This window comes from Malus sylvestris, chromosome 1, assembly GCF_916048215.2.
Source record: "Malus sylvestris chromosome 1, drMalSylv7.2, whole genome shotgun sequence".
NCBI classification, from domain to species: Eukaryota; Viridiplantae; Streptophyta; class Magnoliopsida; order Rosales; family Rosaceae; genus Malus; species Malus sylvestris.
Window position 1 is genome coordinate 13,513,262 of NC_062260.1, and position 16,798 is coordinate 13,530,059.

Below are 16,798 nucleotides of genomic sequence, written 5' to 3' on the forward strand. Positions count from 1 at the left end.
AGTAACGGGACAAAACTTTTCGACGGTTATAAATGAAAAATCATGATTTAACGGTTATTTTAACTCCGATTTTGATGATTTTTTACAGCTACAGTCCTTGACCATATATGAATACATAGAATGAATTCGATCTTCAATTTAAAATATTTACACTAGTGGATGTGGATATCACAAATTTTTATGTTATATACTTCATAAAAGTATGAATCAACTATAATAATTATATATATTAATTTAATAATTTTATACCCCTAAAAACTATAGTAATTATATAATATAATTATATATATTAAATTAAATTTAAAAAATTGATGACCATTTGGATCGGCTGAGATTTAATCTTTTGAGAAAGACTTACAACCTTGAAAACAAAAACTTTTCATTTTGCATATCCTTGCACATTTAATATTTGTAATAGATTAGTAGTATATGTATTATTTTTTTATTAGGCTCTTATTTTCGAGTGTAGTTATAGTACTTAAATGACAAATGTTTTAATGTTTTGAAGTAATATTTATGTGGCAATATGTCGTATGTGCAAATTTAAAAAAAAAATATATTTTTCTTAACGGGTCATAACGGGCGTGACACGACACGACCCGTTAAGATAATAGGTGTTACACGAAAATGACACGAACACGACAAACACGACCCATTTGCTAGGCCTAGGTGGGAGCACCAAGGTCTACCTCACTCTTAACAGTTTCGAGAAAGGTGGAGATGGCAGCGGTCCATCAGAATGTGATAATCAATACCACAATGACAACACACCAGTTGAGGCATTGTTGACTGGATGGTACAGCAACGGAGATAGGTGCCATAACCACATCAGAATTAATGGCAACGGGCGCAGTGTGGTGGCCATGGTGGTGGATGAGTGTGACTCTACTGAGGGATGTGATGCTGACCATGACTATCAACCTCCTTGTCCTAACAACATTGTTGATGCCTCAAAGGCTGTTCGGAAAGCCTTGGGCGTACCGGAGGACAGCTGGGGCGGCCTAGATATTACATGGTCTGACGCTTGGTTACATTGGGTTTAATCTATCATGTTGCTTGTTGCTTCTTGTTTATGTTTATGTTTGTTTATGGAATGTATTCTCTAATTATATATATATATATATATATATAGAAGTCAATATAGAGCATTGACTTTGGTTTATGTGAGCACATGTACTGAATCTTCTATCTTCTTATTTTGTTTATGTGAAGTTAGAAAACAATATTAAACATGGACTTCTCTGTTTTAAATGTTTTCTTACCATATAGAGATGCGCTGCTTGAAGTGTTAACCTACATGTTCAAAGTAAACCAAGATCTTATAATGAACTTCAATGATATATTAGTAAGGTTACTTTATTGGCCAAAAAATTCAGTTACGTACGCTAATAATCTTCCTACAGGTTTATGTATATGAAGTTTACTCATTTAGGACTATCGAGATTAAGGAACTTGCATGCATCCATAAAGACTTATAATCGCACAAATAAGCTCTTCTTTCACATAAAACATAAAACACAGATTTAGCAGTGAAGTGAATCAAAAACAGGAATTGAAAAATGTATACTCTTCAAGGGCTTCTCTGGCCAGTAACATGTCATAGACATAGAGGAATAATATAATGAAATTGCCCCAAAAAACTTTTAGATAAATGCACTCTCATCACTTGGATTTTAAATGAAATCATGAGTCACGACAACTTTATTAAACTTCAATAGCTCTAATATATTATATCACATTTCACATAAAGGGATCATAAAATCAACAAGCTAGCCAGAAGGATCACGTTAGTGTATATGTAACTAAGCATCGGACTATGTAATATCTTGGTCACCCCAATTGTTTTGAGGCACACCCAAGGCCTCCCAGACAGCCTTTGATGCATCAACAATGTTGTTAGGGCAATGCGGTTGATAATCAATTAATCATGGTCTGCATCACTTCCCTCTGTAGAGTCGCATTCATCAACGACCGTAGCAACCACACTCCTCCATTAGCACTTATAGTAATGTTGTTGAGGCACCTTCCTCCATTGTTAAACCATCCAGTGGATAATGCCACAACTGGGATATTGTCATTGTGGTATTGGTTGTCACATTCTGATGGACCACCCCTACCTCATTCTTAACAGTTCTGAGAAAGAAAAAAAAAGGAGGAGATGGTGGCGGTCCATCAAAATGTGACAACCAATACCACAATGGCAACACTCCAGTTGTGGCATTATCGACTGGATGGCCTAGCAATGGAGGTAGGTGCCATGAACACATCAGAATTAATGGTAACGGACGTAGCGTGGTGGCGATGGTGGTGGATGAATGTGACTCGACTGAGGGATGTGATGTAGATCATGATTACCAGCCTCCTTGTCCTAACAACATTCTTGGGTGTGCCTCAAAACCAAAGGGGTGGCCTAGATATCACTTGGTCCAACGCTTAGTTACATTAGTTTCCATCTTGCTTGTTGCTTTACGAGTATTGTCGTTGTGGATTGCGCTCTATAATATGTTACCAGTACTATATTATTTAAGAAGTCAATATATTTAAACTTCTTTTTCTTATACTTAGTCTACTGTAAATCATAAAGTAATATTACATAATCATATACATACCACTCTACGTCTGTTTTGTTTTAATTTGTTATCTAGGTCTTGTCTCATACCTTCAAGCAGCTGTCTGTTTGGTTTTTCTTTTTTTCATGTCAAGGCATACTTACCTTCTTATTACAATAAGTTTAAAAAGAGATGAATGTAAAATATAAATTAAGCATGTAGTCCAATATCTTAGTAGATAAGGTGTTCGGTTCCATCCATGCATCCTGAGTTCAAGGTCTCTCTCTCCTAAATTATTGTAATAGTTTTGAATCTTCCCCATAATAGTTTAAAAAAATCTAAATTAAGGTTTTACTAATTTTAATAAAAAATCTCCAAAAGTGGCTTATTATAGCAACGCATACAAGCATCATTTTTGTTTTACCATTATGCTGCCAATTTGAAATTATCCAGATGAACTTGGTTGATTCCTATACTATAAGAAAACCATTTCTCTTAAAATGATTTCTTAAGATGTTAAAAAAGAAAGTAGAAAGAAAAGATGAACAATATTTGTTGAATGTTGATTGTTATTTTGTCTAGGTATATAGCTACATATATATATGCCACCCTCAATTGCTTTTAGGCATCAATCACATCCCAATTCATAGAAACATTCAGAAAATGAAGAACTTAGCAATTTTCTCAAATGGTTCACTTGTCCTTCAAATCATTCTCCTTTCAACAATTTGCTTGGTCACTGAAGCTAAGCAATGTCGTCCAAGCAGCAGAATTAGAGGAAGGAAGCCCCCTCCTGGACAATGCAACCAGGAGAATGACTCTGACTGTTTTATAGGAGGCAAAATGTACCCAACATATACATGTTCACCACCATTGTCCGGGAGCACCAAGGCCTACCTCACTCTTAACAGTTTTGAGAAAGGTGGAGATGGCGGCGGTCCATCAGAATGTGACAACAAATACCACAATGACAGCATCCCTGTTGTGGCATTGTCCACTGAATGGTATAACAATGGAGGAAGATGCCTCAACAACATCCATAAGTGCTAATGGGAGGAGTGTGGTGGCAAGGGTCGTTGATGAGTGTGACTCTACTGAAGGATGTGATGCCTATTAGACGGCAATATCATTTAGGATATTTAGTTCCTTGATTGTAGGGGTGTAAATCATGTATTGATGTCTTAGAGTTGACTTCCTAGAATAGATGACTTTGCTTTGTATAAATCTTGTATCTCTGTACAGATTATGTTAATAAGAAAATATATCAAGTATTCCCCAGTATCAACAATATAGCCCTAGCATTCTACAAACCCTAGCCATTCCATATTTTAACATGGTATCAGAGCACCGTTTCTGGTGACTCTGAATACCCAGCCGCTTCCACAACATCAACTAAACACAACAATCCCCACCATGGGAGAACCAACAGCAAACCAAAAACCAACAGAGATGTCCATTGATATCTCAAACCCCTTTTCTTTACACTCCTCCGATCAACCTGGGAACATCTTAGTTTCGAAAACACTTCAAGGAGACAACTACAATACCTGGAGTCGTGCAATGCGAATCAGCTTGAGCACCAAAAACAAACTTGGATTGGTTGATGACACCATCGATCCTCCACTAGAAACTGATAAACAGTTTGCATCATGGCAAAGATGCAATGACATGGTCCTTGCTTAGATCTTAAACTCTGTACACGACGATATCAGCGAGTAGCGTTTCGTATTACACCTCAGCAGCAGATGTATGGGCGGACTTGCAAGATCGCTTCTCACAAGGAAACGATACACGCATCTATCAGATCAAAAGAGACATTGTTAAACACATGCAAGAACAACAATCTATCTCGACCTACTATACCAAGTTGAAGGCACTATGGGATGAATTGTCGTCCTATCATGAACCCCCGACCTGCACCTGCGAAGGATTGAAGAAGATCAGCGACCGAGATTAGAAAGAAAGAGTGATGCAATTCCTTATGGGATTAAACGAGTCATATGCCGCAGTATGTGGGAAAATACTACTGATGCAGCCACTTCCCGACACTCGAAATACATACTCTCTTGTCCTTCAACAAGAGAAACAAGTGGAGGTTTCTCTCAATCGTAATAATGTTAATCTACATGCCATGAACGTAACCAATAACAGGGAACCTGCGGTGTAAGCTTTTCAGACATCCAAGGGAAACACACCCTTTCAGTGTACGTATTGTGATCAGAAATATCACACTATGGACAAGTGTTTTTACTTGAATGGTTTTCCACCTGGCCACAAATACCATGGGAAATCCATGAAACTTCCCAACAAGAGGAAGCCTACTGCCAACCAAGTTAAGGGGGAAGCCGAAGCCATCAAAGGTGTTGAACCACGACACAAGGCAACAACTAGTGATGGTCCAAAATTTACCACGGAGGAATACAATCAACTAATGGTGATGTTTAAGAAGACCAATCTCGATGGTAATACACAACACTATGCAAATGCTACAGGTATAATCACACCTTCCTCAAATATGTCAGCAGTTTCTTCACAGAAAATATTATATTGGATTATTGATAGCGGGGCAACAAATCACATATCTCCCTTATCACACTTGCTTAACAAGAAATCCTTGTCCATGTTCGAGTCCATTCAGATGCCCAATGGAGGGCAGTGACCATTGAAACCATTGGTTCCATACGAGTTAACCCTCATATTAAACTTGATGATGTGCTACATGTACCCAATTTTCGGGTTTATTTGTTATCTATGAGCAAGCTTACTGAGGCACTAAGATGCATAGTGATTTTCTTTCCGGATTTTTGTATGATACAGGACATGGATACGAGGAGGACCATTGGCCTGGGCAAGCGATATAATGGACTCTATTACTTGGTGCCAGAACAAAACCCTAGCCTCATCCACAATGTTAGCCGTCATTCCAACCTTTGGGACCAACGTTTAGGTCATCCCTCCATTCTTCCTTTTCAAGTTTTAAACAAGCAAGTTCCAACGATCATGGTTGATTCCAGTCATTCATGTGATGTTTGTCCCCTTGCAAAACAAACCCGTTTATCTTTTCCGTCAAGTTTTATTTCTTTTACCGCACCTTTTGATTTGACACATTGTGACATTTGGGAACCTCATCGAGTCAATTCCCATTCGGGGGCTCGATATTTTTTAACCATTGTTGATGATTATTCTCGTTACACTTGGATCATCTTATGTATTTTAAATATGAAACACAAGGGTTGTTACGTTCGTTCATTGCTTGGGTGCACACACAATTTAATTATATGATCAAAACGATACGGGCTGACAATAGAGGTGAATTCACTTCATTGTGTTCTTTTCTTTCTAGCAAAGGCATTATTTTTCAGACTTCTTGTTCGTCAACACCCCAACAAAATGGGTTTGTTGAGCGGAAACACTGTCATCTCTTGAATGTCGGTCGAGCACTCAGTTTCCAAGCAAATTTGCCATTGATGTTTTAGGGGGAAAGCATACAAACTGCCTGTTACTTAATTAATCGTTTACCTACACCACTCATTTCTCACAAAACACCATATGAACTTTTACATCACCATCTTCCAGATTTTTCCCACATATGAGTCTTTGGTTGTTTATGTTATGCCACAAATCTCCACCCCACTCACAAATTTGATCAACGTGCCAAACGGTGCATCTTTGTTGGTTATCCTTTAGGTCAAAAAGGTTACCGTGTTTATGATCTCGCCACTCATAAATTCTTTTCATCCCGTGATGTTGTTTTTCATGAAACCACTTTTCCCTATATTACTCACCAACCTGATCATCAACTTGATACTTTAGTATTACCCCTACCCCACCAACCTGACCCCTCTATTACTCAAGACACCCTTACACCTCATGACCATCCCTCAACCCAACACCCTGTACCTTTATCCCATAATACTACCTCCACTCTTCACGCCTATTCCATCACCACCCGTGAGTCCTATCTTCCTACCAACACCCATGCCACAATCTACAAATAACTCTACCCCTTCCTCACCTCAATCTCCCTCCCACGACATCTCTTCCCACACCCATCCTTCCCCCACCGATACACCCTTAACTGACCCAAACACAACTCATCCACCACCTCCCCCTCGCCATTCTGGACGCGTCTCCAAGCCTTCTGTACGGCTTCAAGGGTACCATTTATATCATGTCCAATACCCTAGCGCCTCATCCTCTTCCATGTCAGGTACTCGTTATCCTTTATCTCACTATGTTTCTTATGCTCACATCTCTCCTTCGCATCGCTCCTTTGCTTGTGCTATTACCATTACTGTCGAGCCTATATCCTTTGAGCAGACTCATAGTGATCCCAACTGGAGGGCTGCAATGGACGCTGAACTTCTTGCTCTTGACCAACAAAACACATGGACACTCACTCGCCTTCCTCCCGGTCATCGCGCCATGGGTTACAAATGGGTCTAGAAGATCAAGTACAACTCTGATGGTACTGTTGAGCGCTACAAAGCTCGCCTCGTTGCCAAAGGTTTTACACAGCGGGAAGGTATCAATTACAAAGAAACCTTCGTTCCCGTTGCAAAATTAATCACAATGCATTGCTTCCTCGTTATTGCCTTCGTACGCAATTGGTCCATTCATCAACTAGACGTCCAAAATGCCTTTCTTCATTGTGACCTCTGTGAAGAAGTCTATATGCACTTGCCTCCTGGTCTTCGTCGACAGGGGGAGAACAATGTTTGTCGACTCAACAAATCCCTATACGGACTCAAGCAAGCTTCACGCACTTGGTTCCACAAATTTTCCACTGCCACCCACCAAGCCTGCTACCAACAGTCCAAGGTGGATTACTCTCTATTTACTAAGGTGCGTGGACACTCATTTACCGCTGTACTCATTAATGTCGATGACATGATCATCACAGGTAACGATGAGGTGGCCATCCACGATCTTAAGCATTTTCTTCACACCCATTTTCGAATCAATGACCTAAGGACCTTGGACACTTAAAAATATTTCCTTGGCGTAGAGGTAGCTCGGTCCCTCTCAAGGGATTTCAATCTCCCAACGAAAATATACACTTGACATTCTTGATGAGGCCGGCTTACTGGGTGCAAAACCTACAAAATTTCCCATGGAAGAAAACTTGAAACTATCTCCAACGGAAGGACCGCTTCTTCACAATGCTTCGCAATATAGAAGACTTGTTAGGAAACTTATTTATCTCACAATCACCAGACCAGAGATTTCGTATTCAGTTCATATCCTCAGTCAGTTTATGCAACAACCGAGAAAGCCTTATCTCGATGCGGTTCACCGTCTTTTGCGTTATTTGAAGGGGGCGCCTAGACAAGGCCTTCTTTTTCCCTCAAAGGGAAGTTTAATATTGAGAGGTTATTATGATGCTAACTGGGCTCGATGCCCAATCACACGAAGATCCGTTACGGGTTATTGCATATTCCTCGGAGGTGTACTAATGTCGTGGAAAACCAAGAAATAGTCTACTTTCTCAAGATCCTCGATCGAAGCTGAGGATCGTGCCATGGCCTCAGCCACATGTGAACTTACATGGATGAAGGTTTTATTAGCTGACTTACGTGTGGATCATCATGGACCGGCCAAATTATACTGTGATAATCAAGATGCCCTTCATATAGCAGCTAACCCGGTTTTTCATGAGCGTAATAAGCATATAGAAATCGATTGTCATGTTGTTCGTGAACAGATTCAATCTGGGGTTATTATGACTACCTATATCCCTACTAGACAGCAACTAGCCAACATTTTTACCAAACCATTAGGGCAAGCTGAGTTTCAATCTCTTCTTGGCAAGATGGGTGTTCTTGACATTCACACTCCACCTTAAGGGGGAGTATTAGACGACAATATCATTTAGGATATTTAGTTCCTTGATTGTAGGGATGTAAATCATGTATTGATGTCTTAGAGTTGACTTCCTAGAATAAATGACTTTGCTTTGTATAAATCTTGTATCTCTGTACATATTATGTTAATAAGAAAATATATCGGGTATTCCCCAATATCAACAACACAACCCTAGCATTCTACAAACCCTAGCCGTTCCATATTTTAACAATGCCGACCATGATTATCAACCTCCTTGCCCTAACAACATTGTTGATGCCTCAAAGGCTATCTAGGAAGCTTTGGGCGTGCCTGAGGACAACTGGGGTGGCCTAGATATCACATGGTCCGATACTTAGTTTTATAACTTATATTAGTGTGACCAGTCTAGCTTGTTGCTTTGATTGTTTTATATCTTTCTATGTATGTGTAATGTGTTTTACAATATGTTATGTATTTTATAGAAGTACGTCAACATAAAGCACTTATGTCTGTATCAACATACTCAATCGTCATCCTTATATTATTGTCTTGCTTCAATTAGCTTCTATGCTTATATCAACCTCGCCCATCAGGTTCGAGCTATTATCCCTTAGGGTTATATAACTAAAATGTTGTATGCATGTGAATAATAATAAGAAGACTAACCTGAAAAAGCTCCTGTAGAAGCCATGGAATCAGCTTGCACCGAGAAGAAGAACACCAAGTCTTATATGAACTCCTAGCCTCAACACAATGCTCTATGGGAAGCCTTTTGTCGTGTGTTCTAGGGTTCACATGGACCATTATTTCTAGGGTTCACAGGGACCAGTATTTATAGGCCAAAGACTTAAAGTCCCTTCCATAAAGGAGACACTAAATCTACTATCGTGACCTCCAAGTAACATATCATAGTCATAATCGTACAAGGATTTCATCAATCCTATATCCTATATAAGACTCACAATATAGGATTGATATCCTTAGGTAATCAAATCACAATATATATTATTCTCTAAGGATACATTCCTATTACATACAGTAGACTATATTAGGGTTGATTTATGTCGGACAAGTCCAACATTCTCCCACTTGGTCTATGAAATGTAATGCTCATGTTTTTTGCCTTAAGATTAGAGACCAATATAACTTTAGTGGCCATGTACAGTGATTACATCCCATTGTTATTCAAGTTTCTGTCAAATAAAATATACTACATGGAACTAACAAGGTTGTAAAGTTATCATAACTTAAAACCGTCATAATCACACATGTCGAATGCCTTATTCACATGAAAACACCATCAAACTATGATCGAGAGATGAAATCCTAACTGTAATTTTGTCTTTCCTTATATCATCTCAGATCATTTGTATCGTAATCATGCATCTACACTTTATGCTTTGAATAAGCCTGCATACTTGATACAAGTGAGTGTCACTCCGTGAGTGTCACTCCATGAGTGATCACAGCCTTTCTACAATTTAAAACATGTATGGTAAAATCACAAATAATGCAGACAAGATTTACCTAAATGCACACGTGTACCTAGCCTTATGTGAACACTTAATCAGAAAACAAGTTTATACATTCAAAACCTTTTCAACAAAACTATCAATCTTCATAAACCTTTGTGGGGGCAGTTCACTTATTGACTGCAAAAGATGACAAATAACATTTACTCCCACTAATTCAGCACATTAAAATCTAAGATCAAACCCATATTCTTCTCATGCTGCATAAAAGCTGCAACTGGTAATGCTTTATTCAAGTGATCTGCAAGCATTCAGTGTCAATATAGCTAACCTTGATGAATCCTTGTTTGATCTTCTCTCTGAAAAGTCTGCACTTGATATGCATGTGCTTGGTCCCTGAAGATCTCTTGTTATTCTTGGAGTAGAACACAACTGCAATGTTGTAACAAAAGATTTGTAGTGGTCTAGCCAGGGCGCGGGTTTCGGACAACGGGTTTCGGACAACCAATTCGGGTTCATGCCAGGGCGCTCAACCATGGAGGCAATCTATCTCTTACGAAGATTGATGGAAAGATATAGAGATGGGAAAAAGGATTTACACATGGTCTTTATAGATTTGAAAAAAGCGTATGATCCCAAGAGACATTCTTTGGAGGATTTTAGAGAAGAAAGGAGTACGAGTAGCATATATCCAAGCTATAAAGGATATGTATGAAGGAGCAAAGACTGCCGTAAGAACTCATGAAGGAAAAACCGAAAGCTTTCCCATAACTGTAGGATTACATCAAGGCTCATCCTTAAGTCCTTACCTTTTTGCGTTGGTAATGGATGAGTTAACAGGACATATTCAAGATGATATTCCTTGGTGTATGCTTTTCGCAGACGATATAGTGTTGATAGATGAAACTCAGGAGGGGGTAAATGCAAAGCTTAACCTTTGGAGAGAAGTGTTGGAATCTAAAGGTCTTTGCCTAAGCCGATCAAAGACAGAATATATGGAGTGCAAGTTCAGTGCAAATGGAGGCCAAAACGAGTTAGGGGTGAGGATCGTAGATCAAGAAATACCAAAGAGCGACCGTTTTCGTTACCTAGGATCTATCTTGCAAAAGAACGGAGAATTAGATGGAGATCTCAACCATAGAATACAAGCTGGATGGATGAAGTGGAAGAGTGCATCTAACGTGTTGTGTGACCGCCGTATGCCACTGAAGCTCAAGGGAAAATTTTATAGGACGACAATAAGGCCGACGATGCTGTATGGCACAGAATGTTGGGCGGTGAAGCATCAACACGTACACAAAATGGGTGTAACGGAGATGAGGATGCTTCGTTGGATGTGTGGGCACACGAGAAAGGATAAGATTAGGAATGAGGATATCCGGGGTAAAGTAGGAGTAGCCGAAATTGAAGGAAAGATGAGAGAAAATCGGTTACGGTGGTTTGGACATGTGCAAAGAAGGCCTACTGACACTCCGATTAGAAGATGCGACTATGGGACAGAGGTTTAGGGCCGAAGGGGTAGAGGAAGACCTAGGAAAACTTTGGAAGAGACTCTAAGAAAAGACTTAGAGTACTTGGATCTAACGAAGGACATGACACATGACCGAGCACAATGGCGTTCTAAGATTCATATAGCCGATCCCACTCAGTGACTTGGATTTTCCAAGTCTCCAACCGAGAAGTTTTCCTCACTCGGAAAATTAAGGGAACACTACCCCAACCTATATGCTCCACTCAGAAAGCTTCAACATACAAGCTTCAACAAAAGAAAATTCAAAGAACTTAGCGAAGAAGGCTTTGGTGTATTTAACACAATACGTTGAAATGAAGGAAAGCTTATTTATTGATATCCCCGATAAGCTACAAATATGTACATATACATGAGTCAAAATAAACAAACAAGATGGAGCCTTCACAAACGTTGCTTAGGAGAAGTCTCAGCAGTCGGTAGAGACCCAGAAAGAGAAGGCATCGGAGGGGGATCATTCGGAGCCTCAGTACTAGACAGAACCCTAGAAAGAGGAGGCATCAGAGGTTGATCATTTGGAGCTTCATTACGCGGTACAGCCCTAGAAGACGAAGGCAATAAATGCCTCTGGAACAAACCCACAAATCTCTGATGATCAAGTAAAACCTGACCATCAGTTTCCTTCATCTGGTCAAGCTTCCTCTTCATGTTTGTAGCATAGTCATGTGCGAGCCGGTGCAACTGTTTATTCTCATGCTTGAGCCCTCTAATCTCCTGTTTGAGACTCATCACTTCGGCCGCCAATGATTCAACTTGGCGGGTTCGAGCAAATAGGCGTTGGGCCATAATAGACACAGAACCTGCACACTGAACACTGAGAGCCAGCGAATCCTTAACAGCTAACTCATCAGACCGTTTGGAAAGTAGTCTGTTATCTTTGGGAGTGAGAAGGTTCCTGGCCACCACCGCAGCGGTCATATCATTCTTCATCACGGAATCCCCAACGGTAAGAGGACCAGTAGGGGAAACGAAGGATGGGCGCCATATGTTGTCTGGAGAAGGCGGGGCTGCCTCTTCAACAAGGTTCAAGTCAAAACGACGGTCGGAGGGGCCAGACATTTTCAAAGGTGTTGAAGAGAGAAGAGGTCGGACAAATCAAGATCTTAGAAGTGCAAAAATGGAGCTTCTACTGGTAGAGATTCAAGTGTGCTTTGGAACTTAATGCCAGCCCCTATAAAAAGCTGCACTCGACGGAGCTTCAGACATCGAAGAGGCGCCTGCTCAGAAATCGAAGAGGCGTTTGCTTTCTCAAAAGCTGGGCTGCTTAGAGACCACGAGGGTTGATCTCATAAATCAAAGAGGTGTTTGCTTTCTCAAAAGTTGGGCTGCTCAAAGACCACGAAAGCCGATCTCAGAAATCGAAGAGGCGCTCGCTTTCTCAAAAGCTGGGCTGCTTAGAGACCACGAGGGCCGATCTCAGAAATCGAAGAGGCACCTACTTTTCCAGCCTTGTCAGCACCTGTCACACGCACACTCAGCTTTGCGGAAATTATGGGTATTCTGTCGAAGATTTCTGGGGAAGTAGAAAACACATGAATCTTACTATCCAATCACCCACTTCCCACACACAACAATAGCTCATGGGTACCACAGATAACTTTGCCAAAGTTCTCTGCCAAAGTTGAGCATGTGAAGCTTGCAGCTCCCACTACATCGCTCTGACCAAGAAGGGTAAAAGAATAGCAAAGAAACAGCACTAACAAAGTTTAGACCCATAAATTTTGAAGGTCTAGCTACCATATTATTACCCACAAGGGTAAAGGAACAGTACCACTGCTGGATAATTGGAAAGTCCCTGTGTGTCAACCTCTGTGCCTCGTGGCAAGGTAGACTAGCAAACATGCCCAACCTTTACCCACATTCGAGAAAACACTCCCAATAAGATTGCTTGCTCCAAAATCGAAGAGGCACCGTCCTCCGAATCTCGAGAGCCAGACTCCCAACATGACTACTTTCTAAAAAATCAAAGAGAGGGTAAAGGAACAGTACCATTGCTGGATAATTGGAAAGTCCCTGTGTGTCAACCTCTGTGCTTCGTGGCAAGGTAGACTAGCAAACATGCCCAACCTTTACTCACATTCGAGAAAACACTCCCACCAAGATTGCTTGCTCCAAAATCGAAGAGGCACCGCCCTCCGAACCTCGAGAGCCAGACTCCCAACATAATTACTTTCTCAAAAATCGAAAAGACACTGCTCCCCGAATCTCGAGAGCCAGACCCCCAGCATGATTGCTTTCTCAAAAATCGAAGAGGCATCGTTCTCCGAATTAATCGAAGAGGCACTCGCTTTCTCAAAAGCTGGGCTGCTCAGAGACCACGAGGGCCGATCTCAGAAATCGAAGAGGCACCTACTTTTCTAGCCTTGTCAGCACCTGTCACACGCACACTCAGCTTTGCGGAAATTATGGGCATTTTGTCGAAGACTTCTGGTGAAGTAGAAAGCACATGAATCTTACTGTTCAATCACCCACTTCCCACACGCAACAATAGCTCATGGGTACCACATATAACTTTGCCAAAGTCTCTGCCAAAGTTGAGCACGTGAAGCTTGCAGCTCCACTACATCGCTCTGACCAAGAAAGGTAAAAGAATAGCAAAGAAACAGCACTAACAAAGTTTAGACACATAAATTTTGAAGGTCTAGCTACCATATTATTACCCACAAGGGTAAAGGAACAGTACCACTGTTGGATAATTGGAAAGTCCCTGTGTGTCAACCTTCGTGCTTTATGGCAAGGTAGATTAGCAAACATGCCCAACCTTTACTCACATCCGAGAAAACACTCCCAACACGATTGCTTACTCCAAAATCGAAGAGGCACCGCCCTCCGAATCTCGAGAGCCAGACTCCCAACATGATTACTTTCTCAAAAATCGAAGAGACACTGCTCCCCGAATCTCGAGAGCCAGACCCCCAGCATGATTGCTTTCTCAAAAATCGAAGAAGCATCGTTCTCCGAATCTCGAGAGCCAGATACCACATACCACTTTTTCAAAGTGCTCTGACAGAGTTAAAACATGTGAAGCTGGCAGCTCCCACTACCGTGCTATGACCAATCAGGGTAAAGGAATAGCATTACTACTTGTTGTTAGGGAGACTCCTATATATGTCGACCTCCATCCCCAACGGACAGGCAGACCTGCAAAAATGCTCAACCCTTCCTCATATCTGAGAGGGCACTCCCAACGAAACCTTTCGAAATATTCAGCTTTCTTTCCCCCCGATAATACCTCTGCAAACAAGATATACTAGAGCAAGAATATCTCATATCATCAGGGTTAAAAGCAAGAGTATCTCATATCATGCTTTTTCCCTGTCTTTTCCTTTGGCCTTGTTTTTACCTGCAAGACAAGGAGAAAGAGAGCAATCAGTCAGCACTTGAAATCAAGCTCCCAGCCAGGAACTGACTGCCTGGAACCCCTTACCTGATTACTTACCTGGCATTGCTCTCGAGTACTCATCTTCAACATCTTATGTTTCCAGGGAAGTTACCGCATCTGCTTGAGGAACAGATAGGGCAAGTGCGAATGATACAAGGAAGCATGTGGAGACAAGCGTAACAGCACACGTGCCGATACATCCATTACTCTGTCAAAAGCAAAAGTATCCCATATCAGCAGGGTCAAACGTACTATAGATTTGATGGACTTGTTTTGACCCTCAAATTCTTCAGTCGGCCTTATACTTTGGAGGAAACCAGAAAACCCTCCAGCTCAGTTCAAGAATAAGTCTGTGGAAAGTTACTTCTTCAAAAGCAAAAGTATCCCATATCATCTCTTCTCATTTTTCTTCTCTTTATCCTTCATGCTGCTGCAAGATGGGGAGAAGGTGAACAATCAGCCGGAGCTCTGATTGCTTACCTTGTCTGTCACCTCTTTCAGCAGATCCCCTAGCTCGGCGACTTGGGGGACTCCTACTACATGGTTTGTATCGCGCTGGACCTAGCCTGAAACTACAAGTAAGCTTCAAGCGAAATTGATACATTAGCTTGTGCATCTCCACCAGTTAAAGATACCACCCCTGGATGGAGGAAGAGTACTTCCGGAGAAGCTGCCACATCTACCTATGAGACAGATAAGGCAAGTCAAGATGATACCACATTCCGATACTTAGAAGTTTCGTGATTACGAGATCATTCTCCCACAATATTTCCTAATGTCATTTGTACTCTAATGTCATTTGTACTAAATCATTCACTGGTACTCACTAAAGGAGAGCTTGAACCTATGTACTTGTGTAAACCCTTCACAATTAATGAGAACTCTTCTATTCCGTGGACGTAGCCAATCTGGGTGAACCACGTATATCTTGTGTTTGCTTTCCTATCTCTATCCATTTATATACTTATCCACACTAATGACAGGAGCAATCTAGCGAAGATCACAAAAGCGACCGTTTTCGCTACCTAGGATCTATCTTGCAAGAGAACGGAGAATTAGATGGAGATCTCAACCATAGAATACGAGCTGGATGGATGAAGTGTAAGAGTGCATCCGGCGTGTTGTGTGACCGTCGTAGGCCACTGAAGCTCAAGGGAAAATTTTATAGGACGGCAATAAGGCTAGCGATGTTGTATGGCACAGAATGTTGGGCGGTGAAACATCAACACGTACACAAAATGGGTGTAGCGGAGATGAGGATGCTTCGTGGGATGTGTGGGCACACGAGAAAGGATAAGATTGAGAATGAGGATATCCGAGGTAAAGTAGGAGTAGCCGAAATTGAAGGAAAGATGAGAGAAAATCGGTTCCGGTGATTTGGACATGTGCAAAGAAGGCTGACTGACGCTCCGGTTCGGAGATGTGACTACGGGACAGAGGTTCAGGGCCGAAGGGGTAGAGGAAGACCTAGGAAAACTTTGGAAGAGACTCTAAGAAAAGGCTTAGAGTACTTGGATCTAACGGAGGACATGACACAAAACCGAGCGCAATGGCGTTCTAGGATTCATATAGCCGACCCCACTTAGTGGGAAAAGGCTTTGTTGTTGTTGTTGTTGTTGTTGTAGCAATGATTTTCAGCACTTTCATCCCTTCAATAAATTTACCAATCCACATGGCCTGTGAAGTGGCTTCAAAACATACCGTGTATTCAGCCATTATTATGGAGGTTGCATTGTTCTTTTGTTTCATGCTCTTCCAAGAGATAGCACCTCATGCCATCATGAATATATAACTAGAAGTCAATTTCAATGAATCATGACATCCTGCAAAATCTGAATCATAGTATCCAACAATTTCCAAGTCCTTGCCCTTTCTGTAAATCAGCTTATAGTCTTTGGTTTTCTGCAAGTATCTTATCACTTTCTTGGCTGCAATACAATGTGCTTATCCTGGATTAGACTGATATCTTCCTAACAAACTCAATGCAAAGGCTATATTAGGTCTAGTGCACACTTGTGCATACATTAAGCTACCAACCACT

At 41.1% G+C, this 16,798-nt stretch overlaps 2 protein-coding genes across 4 annotated transcripts in view; both read left to right on the forward strand.

Moving 5' to 3' along the window:
• Nucleotides 1-16,798, forward strand: part of LOC126631834 (putative ripening-related protein 5) — a 41,192-nt gene that overhangs the window by 21,294 nt on the left and 3,100 nt on the right. For 2 of the 3 annotated variants that reach the window (XM_050301993.1, XM_050302003.1), the window contains exon 6: nt 3,317-5,360. The exons of the other annotated variant lie outside the window; for it this stretch is intronic. In XM_050301993.1, coding sequence (XP_050157950.1) covers nt 3,317-3,599 — 283 coding nt within the window. In that variant the 3' untranslated portion in view covers nt 3,600-5,360. Of the gene's footprint in view, nt 1-3,316; nt 5,361-16,798 lie in introns of those variants that run through there. 3 annotated transcript variants of the gene reach the window in all.
• On the forward strand, nt 9,189-16,385 carry LOC126631748 (uncharacterized). Its single transcript, XM_050301889.1, has 2 exons — nt 9,189-11,349; nt 16,197-16,385. Exons 1-2 carry the CDS (start codon nt 10,477-10,479, stop codon nt 16,341-16,343), a joined length of 1,020 nt encoding a protein of 339 aa, XP_050157846.1. The 5' UTR covers nt 9,189-10,476; the 3' UTR covers nt 16,344-16,385.